Source organism: Pezoporus flaviventris, unplaced genomic scaffold, assembly GCF_033815535.1.
Source record: "Pezoporus flaviventris isolate CSIRO_AGI_PZ_B2104156 unplaced genomic scaffold, CSIRO_AGI_Pfla_v1 ptg000005l, whole genome shotgun sequence".
Taxonomy (NCBI): Eukaryota; Metazoa; Chordata; class Aves; order Psittaciformes; family Psittacidae; genus Pezoporus; species Pezoporus flaviventris.
The window spans coordinates 20,938,066-20,950,944 of record NW_026892553.1 but is presented as its reverse complement, the minus strand read 5'-3'; the positions used below and the strand labels follow the sequence as shown (position 1 = coordinate 20,950,944).

The 12,879-nt window shown below is 53.8% G+C and overlaps 1 protein-coding gene across 2 annotated transcripts; it reads left to right on the top strand.

Moving 5' to 3' along the window:
- The first annotated feature begins 229 nt into the window (after nt 1–229).
- LOC133265593 (UAP56-interacting factor-like) lies at nt 230–11,518 on the top strand. 2 transcript variants are annotated; one of them, XM_061446285.1, is made up of 9 exons: nt 230–370; nt 1,397–1,540; nt 4,778–4,920; nt 7,365–7,498; nt 8,007–8,088; nt 8,510–8,550; nt 8,636–8,710; nt 9,484–9,595; nt 10,353–11,518. In XM_061446285.1, exons 1-9 carry the CDS (start codon nt 292–294, stop codon nt 10,446–10,448), a joined length of 906 nt encoding a protein of 301 aa, XP_061302269.1. In that variant the 5' UTR covers nt 230–291; the 3' UTR covers nt 10,449–11,518. The 2 variants fall into 2 exon arrangements, with proteins under 2 accessions (XP_061302269.1, XP_061302267.1); XM_061446283.1 differs by having other exon boundaries at nt 8,507–8,550.
- Nucleotides 11,519–12,879: the final 1,361 nt, after the last annotated feature.

Sequence of the window (12,879 nt, the reverse complement as noted above, 5' to 3'; positions counted from 1 at the left end):
GCACAACCGCAATCTGATGAAGGCCCCCTCCAGAGTCCTTGCAGCCCCCTTCAGACACTGGAAGCTGCCCTGAGGTGTCCTCGCAGCTCCTCTCCCCCCGGCTGAACAGCCCCAGCACGTCCCTCCGGATGGCAGCGATCGCCGGGTGCAGGGGGGCGCAGACCCGGGGCAGGGAGCGCCGCGGGGCAGAGCAGGGCCCGGTGTGTCCGGGGCGGGGGCCGGCGGCGGGGCCGGGCCGGGCCGCACATTCCGGGCAGGCGCACTGCGCGGCGGCGGCGCCCGGTCGGAGCCATGGAGGCGGAGGGGCCGCAGCCGGGGCCGGTGGCGGCGGGGCCGGAGCCGGGGGCCGAGGAGATCGACATGTCCCTGGGTAGGTGCGGCCTGGGCCCGGCCTCGGGGGGGCTCTTTGTGCGGGGTCGGGGCTGGCAGCGCAGCGTGGGGCGGCCCCGCAGGGCTGGGTCTGTGCCCCCCCCCGGCCGCCCGCACCCGGCTGCGGTGGAAGCGGATCCCGGGGGGAAGAAAGGGCTCCAAAGCGGCCCGTGTGCTCAGCGGGCAGCACCCGGCTCCGGCGGGGAGAGCCCCAAGAGAACGATCGCGGTACTGAAATGGAGCTGGAGCCGTGTGGGACGCGGGGTATTTATAGCAGCCGCTGGTGCTGCCGCTCCGCTGGCACCGAGAGCCGCACAAGGAGCACCCGCGGCGCCGCCGGTCCCGGGGGTTATCGCTGTGACATCGCCGTGTGGAAGGAAAGGCGGCGGATCCCAGACGGGTTTGGGTTGGAGGGACCGTAAAGAGCACCCAGTTCCAACCCCTGCCATGGGCAACTCATCCCTGGGTCAGCTCCCTACCCGGGAGCTCGTGTCGCGTCCTCCCAGCAATGAGCCACTTGTCAGGAATAGCGCAACATTTTCCACTGTGAACTCAAGCTGATCCCTTGGCTGATGCACCCGTGGTTTAATGCTGCTGCGAGGCTTTACAGCAATAGCAGCGCCCTCAGTTGTCATTTACCTTTTTCTGTTTGCTGATGTGTGATACCCACAGAACCCCAGCCTGGTTTGTGTTGGAAGAGACCTTAAAGGTCATCCATCTCCAACCCCTGACACGGGCAGGGACACCTTCCACTGGAGCAGCTTGCTCCAAGCCCCTGTGTCCAACCTGGCCTTGAACACTGCCAGGGATGGGGCAGCCACAGCTTCTCTGGGCACCCTGTGCCAGCGCCTCAGCACCCTCCCAGGGAAGAGCTTCTGCCTAAGAGCTCATCTCAATCTCTCCTCCGGCAGGTTTTAATGGGTTCTTGATTGGTTTTACAGGTTGTTGGTCAGTTTTAATGGGTTGTGGTAGGTGTTCCAGGTTGCTGGTACGTTTCACAGGTTTCCCCTTTGCTGTTTTGATCTAGATGACATCATAAAACGCCACCGAAAAGAGCAGACAGACGCCAGCGCCGGGGGGGACGGGCGAAGGCCGCAGGTCAAGCCCAGGAACTCGGTGTACGGGTACGGGCGGCCCCGCTTCCGTGCCTGGATGCAGAGGAATTTGCAAGGTAGGTGAGGCCTGCCGAGCTGGAAACACCTTTGTGTGACCAAATACAGTTCCTAAAGCCTTCTCCTATCTAATCCCTGTGTGCCTGTGAGATGCACTCGGGCTCTGAATAGCTTTTGTCTCCACACAATGGAATATCAGGGCCTTTTCAGAGCATAAAGTCATCCATTTCTCTCCCTTCCACCCTCTCATGAATTACTAATTCAAAGTGACTTAATATCTATTCTCTATTCCCTTTAGCTTTGCATATTTTAATTATTCCTCTTCCTAATCCTCTTTTTCCCAGAACACACTTAAATTACCCCTTCAGTAACTGTCTCTGATAGCTCAGTTATTGGAGCTAATTTGTCACTTTTGCCAGCCATGCTATTTTTATGATGATACCAAGTGATCACACGCTAATCTCTGGTTCCACAAGCTTTCACCTACAAACCCACCGTTACCTGCTGCATGAAATACCACCTCTAGCACCATTTTGCTTTATTTTTTCCCCTTTAAATGACTTCAGTGCAGATTTTGGTGGCATTTTGCAGTAGTGTCTTCGCAGGCTTCCTCTGGAGTGCCAGTGGCACATGAGGACAGTGGGATTGCTGGGAACGATCCTGCTTGGCTCCGATCTGCCTCCACTCCCATGTTCTCGGTCTCCAGCACAGAATCGTTCCGGCTCAGAACAGAATGATGACTGTTGCCCTTTGCAAATTTATTTTCTCTGTCAAAGCACAGGCTTTGATATTCTTCCACACTCAAGTGACTACTCAGGGTCAAATAAAGTGAACAAAATACCTTGTTTGAGCTGTTCCTCAGAACAGAGAACTTTCCTCTTCATTTCTAGATTTATTTCTGCTACTCCTAGTGTTTCCTAGGCTTGAACTGAGTCTGCATTCAGCCCTGCCAAGTGCAGACACTCACCATGCTTTGTGGTGCTGATGCCCGGAGCAGTTCTGTGAAGCTCAGCACAACTGGGAATTTAGCCTGTAATTACTCAGGGGCTCATTTCACTTTGGTCCCTGCTGAAACGCAGACCCTTCAGGGCTGAGGCATGATAACTGTTATCAAAATGACAATCAGATCAGCCCAGTGCTGTAATGACAGAAGACAGAGACGGGTATTATGCTGATTAAACCAGTAAGAGCATTTGTGCCAGTGAAGTGCGTTATCCCTCCAGGAACAGGGCTTAAACAATCTCCCCAGTGGGGAAAGAGGATTTTTAATGGCAAGAAATTTGAATTTCAGATCTTCTTGGAAAAACAGTCTTTCAGACATGAGGGCTTCTTCCCAGACTGGACTTGCTGGGCAGAGGAGCTTCTTGGCTGACTGAGGTGTGCTCAGCACATGTGGCTTCCCCACATGCTGCTGCTGTGGGGTTTTATCATAGAACCCCAGACTGGTTTGTGTTGGAAGGGACCTTAAAGCTCACCCAGCTCCAACCCCTGCCACGGGCAGGGACACCTTCCACTGGAGCAGCTTGCTCCAAGCCCCTGTGTCCAACCTGCCCTTGAACACTGCCAGGGATGGGGCAGCCACAGCTTCTCTGGGCACCCTGTGCCAGTGCTTCAGCAGCCTCCCAGGGAAGAGCTTCTGCCTAAGAGCTCATCTCAGTCTCCCCTCGGGCAGGTTAAAGCCATTCCCCTTGGCCTGTCCCTACAGGCCCTTGCCCAAAGGTCCTCTCCAGGTTTCTTGGGGGAACAGACCCAGAAGAGAAAAAAAGGCCATTCAACCCAGCAAGATCACTTCTGGTCAAAAAGACACAGATTGTCAAAATTCAGGTGTTTGTCAGGAGAACATTTACACACCTGCACTTCTGCAGGGAGAAATACCATCATTTGCAAAGAAGATAGCCACTGGCCCCCCAGAGCTAGTGAACAGCATTGCATTTCTGTGCATTTCAGGGTGCTGGCTGGGAGCATCCTGATGTGCTGCTCAGAAGCTCCTTCCCATGGACATGCCCTGATGCCTTTTTGTTTTGGAGCCAGGGCAACTCAAGTCACCTCCCTTGGCCTCCAGTGTAACCAGCCCAATCTGGCGCCAACCAGTGACACACCCTGGGGCTGGAGCCTTCATTAATCACTGTGGTGGTGGCCCTTGACAGCAGCATCACTGCTGCCTCAGGGCACTTCATTTCTGACTGCTCCGAGTCATTATGAATTGCTGTCATGCAGGAATTGATGGTGTAGGATCAATACATGCATCCCACTGCTCTGGAGTGTGTATCAGTGAGGTCCAGGGTTACTGCCTTGCAGCCCTCTGCCATGCCTGATCATAGAATCATAGACTCACAGACTGGTTTATGTTGGAAGGGACCTTAAAGCTCCTCCAGCTCCAACCCCTGCCATAGGCAGGGCCACCTTTCACTAGAGCAGCTTGCTCCAAGCGCCGTCCAACCTGGCCTAAGTGATCAGTACACCTGTCTGAGTATGTATGCATGTTTCACTAGTGTCTATAGCCACCTGGAAAAGGTCTACGTTATGACTATAGAAGTTTATTGTGTGGAGTAATTAGGCTTTAGTGCACTGCGCCTCTGGCTGACTGGGTGCCTTCTCCTTGCTTGATGCTTCAGCACACTTCATAAACAGGCTTAGGGGAAGACACTGAAGGCAAGATAGGCTGTTAGTGTGTGTGTGCTGTGCAGTGAGGTAAAACAGCAGCAGAAGAGGCACCCTTCAATGTATACAGTACGTCAGGATATGTCATGCTGAAAATAACTAAAGAAATAGATATATATTAATATATAAAAATGATGGTCTGGTCTTCGCTTACCAAGTTCTATAATGTGGGCAGTTAGAGCTCTCCCAGGCTGCTGTGGGACTGAATGCTCGCGTCACTTGTGTATCTGTATCCAAAGGCTTTTTCCATTTCACGGTGAATTCCCAGCAATGGGAGCTCTGACAAGAGAGTGACAGGTTTCCTGATGCAAGTGTTCCTGCCTTTATTAGGAGGCAGAGTTGCGGAAGGCTTTTCTCTTTTATATTCTTTCAAATTAAATCCCAGAGCCATCAAATCACAGAGTGGTTTGTAAGCGGTTGTGCGTCCCACACAGAATGGGAATTATTATTGGAAAGATAAATTATTTAAGATTCTGCAAAGTTACTTTACTTTTCTGGACTAACTCAATGTGATTCTTGCATCTATTCCTGCAGACACTCCTGTATCATATTAAATTCACCGTGTAAGCCACTGGCAAAACCGTAAATGTGAACTGAGCTTTGAAGGATGCTAAACAAAGAGTTTGCTTTTGTAGGACCTGCCCGGTTTAGAAGAGGGTTTGGACAACAACAGTTCAACCGGAGACAATTCAGGAATGCTGTGCCTGGTCCCAGGAGAAGAGCAGCTGCTGCATTGAATGGAGTGAGCCCTTTAAATCGCCAGGCATCGGCTCCAGAGGTACGGGGGTGAGGAAGGCAGAGCTGTTCCCAAATGTCATGCGGAAACCTGCTGGGGTTGTGATCCTGGATCTCCCCAAAGAACAATCTGCATAACAAATGTCCAGGCCCCGTCTCGTGTGTGCCTGTAACTGCATTTGTATGCAGAGGTGAGTGCAGGCACATGCATATAAAATAGCAATTTTCCAGTTGGTTTTATGAGCTTATGACTTGGCATAATTGGAGTGAATAATTTCCTGAGGGGGTTACAAAGACAAATTTTTTAGGAATGTTTTCTTAAAGAGTTTCAAATATTTCCATAAAACCAAATTCCAATTCATCACATCTTACTATAGCCATTCAGAGGAGGTGTGTTAGGAGTCACCGTTACTTGTCCTCCACCCAGAGCACCTTCCAACATGTAGTGAAGGCAAAGGCCAGGCTGTTGGTGACTTCAGGTAGCTTTGGTTCAGAGAGGTACTTTTCACTAGCAAGTGGGTATCCCCCATAGACACACTGATTCCCAGGGCTATGAAGCCATGGGACAGATTGCCGATATTCTTTCATGCAAAACGCTTGGTTTTTCATTCATGGCTTTCCCTTTTACAAGTTTAAGTGTTTTGGTCTTATCTCTGCTCAAAAACACTTAAAAAGAAAAGATTGAAATATTTTCATTTCTTTTTTTGAGCTATTTTTAACACTCAAGATGGACCATGTTCACCCTTAAAGTCATTCTCACAGCTCTCTGCTGAGTGTCACTACCATGAAACTGGCTTGGTGCAGAGGGTGGAAATCAAGTGAATAGATAGTCCTGTGTGAGAGGGGGTTGTTCCTTCTGCACTGATGGAGATCCACTCAATTAGGAGGTCATGTATTCTCAGTAAGCTTTTACAACCCCACCAAAGTGGTGAACACAATGGGACACTGAATGGCTGTGTCCCGGGGGTATAAAGAAGAGAGCCTTAATTGAGCATGCATGTGCATGGTGTGTGGTTATTCCTGAAAGGAAAGTGGGATGACTAAGATAGTGCTCAGGGCTGGGTGTTACCAGGAGGGATAAGCAGTTGCTAGGAGGCATAACTCTGCTCTAGCTTCCATTTTGCAGAAATAAACCAAGTGGGAAGAATCTGGAAACACATTCCCAGTTAGTGGGGAGGAACGCTGGTGGTGGTTGTCCCACAGAAATAGATGAGTTAGAGCCCATGGCAGTTGGTATTAAGTAGCTGCAGGAGGACCTACACTGATGAGGGGTCTTCTGATGTGCTTCATGCTTCAGGGCTTGGAATGGGCAACGAATGTGTCCAAACAAGAAAGAGTCAATGACCGAAAAGAAACTAGAGCAAAGCTACAAAGCTTTGCTTGGGTGAGGTTTGCTCTCCATGGACTCATTCTGGTTTTGGATTTCTGTACCATTAGAATGAAATGCTCTTCCTGGTACTTGTAGCTTGATGCCCATGAACCGAGTGTTGACAGCAGTGGATACTGCCTCCAAATGTTGAGGCTCCAGCAACACTGCTCAGTAGAAATATTCCTGGCGTAGATACAAAAGGCCATGTAAGAGGCCAGTTTTTTAATAGAGTTCCTGAGGAATCGGGTCCCAGCAAGAAAATATCAAAGGAGGAAAATAAAAAGCACCAGAAGCGCAGGGTTGTTCTGCTGCGAGACTGAAGTTGCAAAGGAAAAACAGTTGGGAATGAGAATACATGGAATGCTGAGCACACAGCATGGGGATGAGCCCCCTCCGAAGCAAATGCAAGTGGTACTGAGAGCATGGAGGGAACCATGGCTGAGTCAGTGATCAGCACTGGCACTGCAGGGCAGGATGGGGTGATTCCCCCCAGACAGAGCCAGAGAAAATGCTGGATCAATGGAGGAATGGAGGGAAGGATGGTCATGTCCTGGTGCTTGTGCTGCCTCCATGAGTGACATTCAGCTGTTGGAGTGAGTCCAGAGGAGGTCACAGAGATGCTGCAAGGGCTGGAGCAGCTCTGCTCTGGAGCCGGGCTGAGAGAGCTGGGTTGGGGCAGCCTGGAGAAGAGAAGGCTCCTGAAGGGGAGACCTGAGAGCAGCTCCAGTGCCTAAAGGGGCTGCAGGAAAGCTGGAGAGGGGCTTGGGACAAGGGCCTGTAGGGACAGGGCAAGGGGAATGGCTTTAACCTGCCCAAGGGGAGACTGAGCTGAGCTCTTAGGCAGAAGCTCTTCCCTGGGAGGGTGCTGAGGCGCTGGCACAGGGTGCCCAGAGAAGCTGTGGCTGCCCCATCCCTGGCAGTGTTCAAGGCCAGGTTGGACACAGGGGCTTGGAGCAAGCTGCTCTAGTAGAAGGTGTCCCTGCCCGTGGCAGGGGCTGGAGCTGGAGGAGCTTTAAGGTCCCTTCCAACACAAACCATTCCATGCCTGCATGGTTGCTGTTTCATGCACTGAGGCTGTGGGGCAGGTGGCAGTGGCTGAGCTCTCACTGCTCTTTCAGGGCAACACGAACAATGACGCTTTCTCCAAGAGCAGCAGCAGCAGCGTCGTGCAGGCAGAGGGACGGCGACGGCCACCGCCAGGCCCCAGGAGGTTCAGAGCAGCCGCTGCCAGCGCCCAGGCCGCAGGGAGAAGGTAAAATCTTCAGTAACTTGTGGATTTTTTGGCTTCCAGAGGTGCCCTGGGCAGCCCCGGGCCTCTCCTCGGAGTGACTGCAGCCACGTGCTCATGCAACGGGGAAAATGCCCCTGGCAGTGCTCAAGGCCAGGTTGGACACAGGGGCTTGGAGCAAGCTGCTCGAGTGGAAGGTGTCCCTGCCCATGGCAAGGGCTTGGAACTGGATGAGCTTTAAGGTCCCTTCAGCACAAACTGGTCTGGGGGTTCTGTGATTTTTTGATCTGTTTTTAAGAAGCAGAGCTCAGCACCAACACAAAATGTTGTTCCATTTGAGCAGAAAAACAAGTTCCTCTGAACAGCTTTGCTGCCAGAAAACCTGCTGGGCTGAACTTGGTAACAAAGACCTGCATTTACTTCCCCTACTGCTTTTTAATCCCAAGCTGGGTTAGGCATTGCAGCACTTAACTTCAGGAGAGACCTGGCATCATGCTCACCTATGTCCTTTTCTCTCTCCTTCTTCCCCCAGACCTTTCCGGCTGAACAGGGCACCAGCCTTCCAGCAGAAGCGGATGCAGCAGCAGTTTCTCAAAGCCAGATTTCAGAGAGGGGTCAGTATCGTGACGTTTTCTGTTCTCTTCTGATGGTGACAACGCTTCAGTTTTACCTGTTGTATCTTTGATCCCAAAAGTTCCTGGGACAGGTGCAAGACTTTAACGATGAGTGTGTTGCTAGGGAAGTATTTGCAGGATAGGCAGATTTTCATGCAGTGGGTCCAGAGAAGGGCAATGGAGCTGGTGCAGGGCCTGAAGCCCAAGTGTGATGGGGATCGGCTGAGGGACCTGGGGGTTCAGTCTGGAGAAGAGGAGGCTCAGGGGGGACCTGATGGCTCCCTACAACTGCCTGACAGGGGGATGGAGCCAGGAGGGGCTGGGCTCTGCTCCCAAGGAACAAGGGATGGGACAAGAGGAAACGGCCTTAGTCACTGAGAGCTAATCCTTAAGTAATTATTTCAAATGTATTTCCCAGCAGATGGATGCTGATGGCAACAGGAAACCACCACGGATGAGAAGGTAACTGGTGACCCAAGCACGCTGCAAACACGCCGTGCTCTTGCAGGCTCGGCTCGAAGCTGGATCCATGTCCCTGTCTCGGCAGGTGGCAAGTGAAACCCAGCCCTGGAGCGGTTCTGACGGTGTCTGTGGCCAATCCTCAGGCAGGCCAGGCTGGCCCGTGAGTAAATGGAGGGCTTTGTTCACGTGAGGACCCTGCAAAAGCATTCCCAGTCCCTTTAGAACTATGGCAGCTTGGCTTCTATGATCCCAAAGTGGTTAGCAAATGATGCCTTGTTCCCTTCTCAGTGTACCTGCCAGAGGATGGTGATTCCCATGTGGCTGGTTTGTTACCCAGAGTAGGGAGGGGGATTGCAGGCTGGCCGTGCCCAAGATGGGGTGTCCCCTGCACCCCGGGGACATGGTGTGCTCGCTGTGCTGCAGGGCAGCAGCTTCACCCCTGGGCTGAGCCGGGCCCTAGCACTATGATGAGCACAGAGGGGGGTGGGTGAGGGCACTTGGCATGTCCTGGGTGTAGGAAGCACCCTGTGATAGGCTTGTCTTGACACAGTCCCCAGGGCTGGCATGACAGCTCTCCTGACACCCTTTATGGAATCACAGAATGGTTTGGGTTGGAAGGGGCCTTCAAAGCTCATCCAGTTGCAATCCCCCACAAAGAGCAGGGACATCTCCAACTAGTCCAGGTTGCTCAGAACCACATCCAGCCTGGCCTGCAATGTCTCCAGGGATGGGACAGCCACCACCACTCTAGACAGCCTGTGCCAGTGTTTTGCCACCCTCATAGTACACAGTGTCTCCCTCACCCACCCTACCATGAGACGTGCCATGGGCCATAGGGGCACCCGGGTGTCTCCTCCTTCCCTTGCTGGTCTCAGGCATTAGGCAGCGGCTGCCTTCACATCCAGGGTGACTGCGGGTCTGTGCTCTCCCCAGGCCCGGACCCAAGCGCCCGTTCCTGCGCAGCCGGAGGCCGCCGCCGCGCGCAGCCAAGCCCCAGCCCAAGGGGGTGCTGCTGAGGTTCAACTTCCGCGCCATGGCCAACCAGGTAGAGGATGGTGGACGGCACAGGCAGCACCCCGCACCCTGCAGCAGCCCTGCCGCTAACCTGGTCACGCCACGCTCAGGTCTCTGGGGCTGCCGGTCGGGTTTGTGTAGCATGACCTGGGAGCAGAGGCCCGTGTTGGCTGGGTTGCTCACTGAACTGAAGGCATCTGAGAAGACTGTTCAGCGGCTACAGACTCAGCCCAGTTTTCCCCACTCCGTTGTCCCCTCTTGGCCTGTCCATGTGCTTGCTTGGAGCGGGGAGATCCTGCTTGTGAGTGGTCCTGGACGGCAGGGACTGTTCCACTGTCAGTGCTCCCAGCTCCTCAGAGACACACAGCACTTGTGGGCTTTGCTCTCTCTTTGCTTTGGTGACCTTCTCAGTGCCAGTTTTGTGGTGAAGTATGGTCCAAGAGCCCTGGGGCAGGTCAGAGATCCTGCTCCAGCTTCTTCACTGCTTGTTTGGACGTTCCTTGTCTGGATGGTTTGGTTTTACTTGGTGCCTGGTGCTCAAATGCAACGTGCTTGCTCCTGTTGTTGCCGAGGATGGCCGGTATCGTGGAGCTAGGTGCTGCTTGAAGCTGTTTTCCAGCTGCACCCAGTCTGTCAAGCTCCTTGTCTCCGTGTGCTGAGTGGTTTAATTGACTAACTGGCTGCGAAGCACCGTCCTGACTGATGGGCTCTAATCAATACCCTGCTGCAGGTTTGGCCATGCTTTGCCACGAGGCGCAGGACTGACTCGGTCTCCCTTTCCCCTGCAGACCAGCCTGACGCTGGATGAGAGGTTCTCTGGTCTGAGGAATAAGAGGCGCTTTACAGCAGCCAGGAGCGCCAGCCGGACAGTCACCATGCCCTAGCGCCGCTCCTCAGGGACTGCCCTCACAGTCCAGGCCCCGGAACGGGCAGCTCAATAAAGCTCAATAGATTTATTTCCTCCAAGATAGCTACTTTGGCAACGCGCTGTCTCCTTCCTTACACGCAGGGTGAATGAGCGAGTGAGGGCAGGTACGGGGCAGGATGAGAGCTGGGGCCGGAGCACAGGAGCAGGGTGATGCATGGGGACGAGTGGAGGTCAATTTGTTCTGCTGCGGATCCACAGGGCTGGCACCAGCCCTGTCAGCCTGTGCTGCCCTGCAAGAGGGAGCGAGGACCAGCTCCAAGCCATACCCATGGAGCCTTCCCTGCATTGTTCCATGGGTGGGAAGGGTTGAGGACGCGGCCTGCCTATGCTGGGCTCAGAGCAGGCAGCAGAACCCATGCTGCAGCAGTGGCACTGGTGGGATGCTCAGCTGCTGCATTTTCCAGCATCCACCTCCTTGCCCAGTTTGTTCTCTGTGCTGGAGGTGTGCTGTGTCCATCCTGAACGCATCCCGCTCTGCCCTGACAGTCAGGCCTGAGCGCCTTGTGTTTCTCTTTGGTTTGCTGTGCTGTTGTGACCCCTGCTGCTCCCCGGTTGCAGGGATGGGGTGGACATGTGGTGCTGCCAGGGGGACTGTCCTTGGCATGGAGCACACACAGGCTGCCCCGGCCCCAGTCAGGTTTTTCATAGCTGTGCATTAGGGATGTGGTAGGTGCAGCTCCGCCCGTGCTCAGAGCACCAGCACAATCAAACCAGCAGCTGCAGGAGGGACCCAGGGCTGCCAGCACCCCATAAATGTGGGCTGAGATAACCAAGTCCTGCACCAACCATGAGTCACGGATCCATTCTCCAGCCACTGCTGCAACCCAGCACCAGACACTGGACACAGCCTGGCACTGGGCTCGGAGCTACACTCATTACAGTAAATACTTGATAGGCTGCTTTACATGTTACACCGGGCATCTAACAGGAGACTGGGCTCTGCTGGTTTATAGCAATGTGTGAGATGCTGTTAGTGACAACATGGCCATGTATGAGTCCAATGCACTGAATAAAACACTAACCTGTCCGGTGTCACCTCCAGTTATTTCCCTTCCTCCAACAGGCTTCAGGACCTCGGCGTGGCACCGTGGGTGCAGCACAGCTGCATGGGCTGCATGGGTGCATGTCAGGAGGCAGGGGTTCCTGTCAGTACATGGCAGTGGGATCGAGCATCCTCACTGGAGGGAAGGGGTGGGATCCCCACAGGGGTGCTGAGTTCCCGTGCGGCGGGAGGCAAAACCGGGCTTTGTACAGACGAGAGCCTGCGGGCGGAGGAGCAAACCCAGCGTGCTGAGAAGGAGCGAGCCCGCAGGCACCGAGCACCCCAAGGGGGCAGCAGCCGCCTGCGGGCCGGGCCCCGGGAACGGGCACGGTGCACCCGGGACGCATCCTTACCCCATGGCAGCCAGAGGCACCTCCGGGGTAACACCTCTGGCGCGGTGAGACCCGTGCAGGATCCTGTGGAGCAGCCCGGGGGGGGGCACCGGCTCACGCGTGTGGCCCCGGTCGGGGACTGCACTGAAGCCGCAGTACCGGTGGTTTCTGTCTTCGGTCACTGGTATCATCCTGTTTAACAGCATTAGGTGGGGTTTCTGCCACTATTGTTCCTGCTGTTTGCTTTCTGTCTGTTCCTCTGTGCCTCAAAGGGGGGTATGATGAGTGAATGATGCAATTCGAACCTCATGAAGGTGTCCCTGCCTGTGGCAGGGGCTGGAACTGGATGGGGTTTAAAGGTCCCTTCAGCCCGGACCAGTCTGTGCCTCTGTAAATATTCATTCCTTTGCACAACTGAAGTTTACAACCCCATGTTGTGTCCTGCCTTGTGAGAGCCTCTGCTTGTCCTCTGCCTGGAGCCAGACCCATCCCTCTGGTCACCTTTGTACCTTTTCTAGCTCTGTTCCATCTGTCTGAAGCACCAGGACTGAAGCATTATCTGTTATTATCCATTGAGATGGATTTATAGGGACTCTCTGCTTTGGGTTTTGTTCCTTTTCTAGTAATTCCTAACACTGCAGTTGCTTTCTAACCCAGAATAAGCAATTGGAACAGGAAATGGTGAGGCACATTTATATTGGCTTAATGAAAGCAGCTTCCATAGAACATGTTCTGCAGACGATGCTCTGAGGCCTTCACGCAGCTTCTCGTCCCCAGGCTGAGCAGCCCCAGTGTTCTCAGCCTGTTGCATGTTGGACCATATTTTCTTCCATTGTTTGAACCCATAAGGCTGAGAAACCCACAGGCTCTTGCACACCCATGGCTCCTAGGGAAGACACGGGCCCCTAGGGGTGTTTCAGCGCAGTCCTTCCTCAGGTGAGGCTGTTCACAAGTGGTTTTCCATATCACAGAAGTGTTATCATTACAGAGCTGCAGTGCTGGACACTGGGAGT

Bases quoted from the DNA above. Each gene is read 5' to 3' on its own strand.
- LOC133265593 (XM_061446283.1), top strand. From the start codon at position 292: ATGGAGGCGGAGGGGCCGCAGCCGGGGCCGGTGGCGGCGGGGCCGGAG. The intron at 1,541-4,777 runs GTAGGTGAGGCC...TTGCTTTTGTAG, and splicing joins GATGCAGAGGAATTTGCAAG to GACCTGCCCGGTTTAGAAGA. The intron at 8,089-8,506 runs GTCAGTATCGTG...TGTATTTCCCAG, and splicing joins AAGCCAGATTTCAGAGAGGG to CAGATGGATGCTGATGGCAA.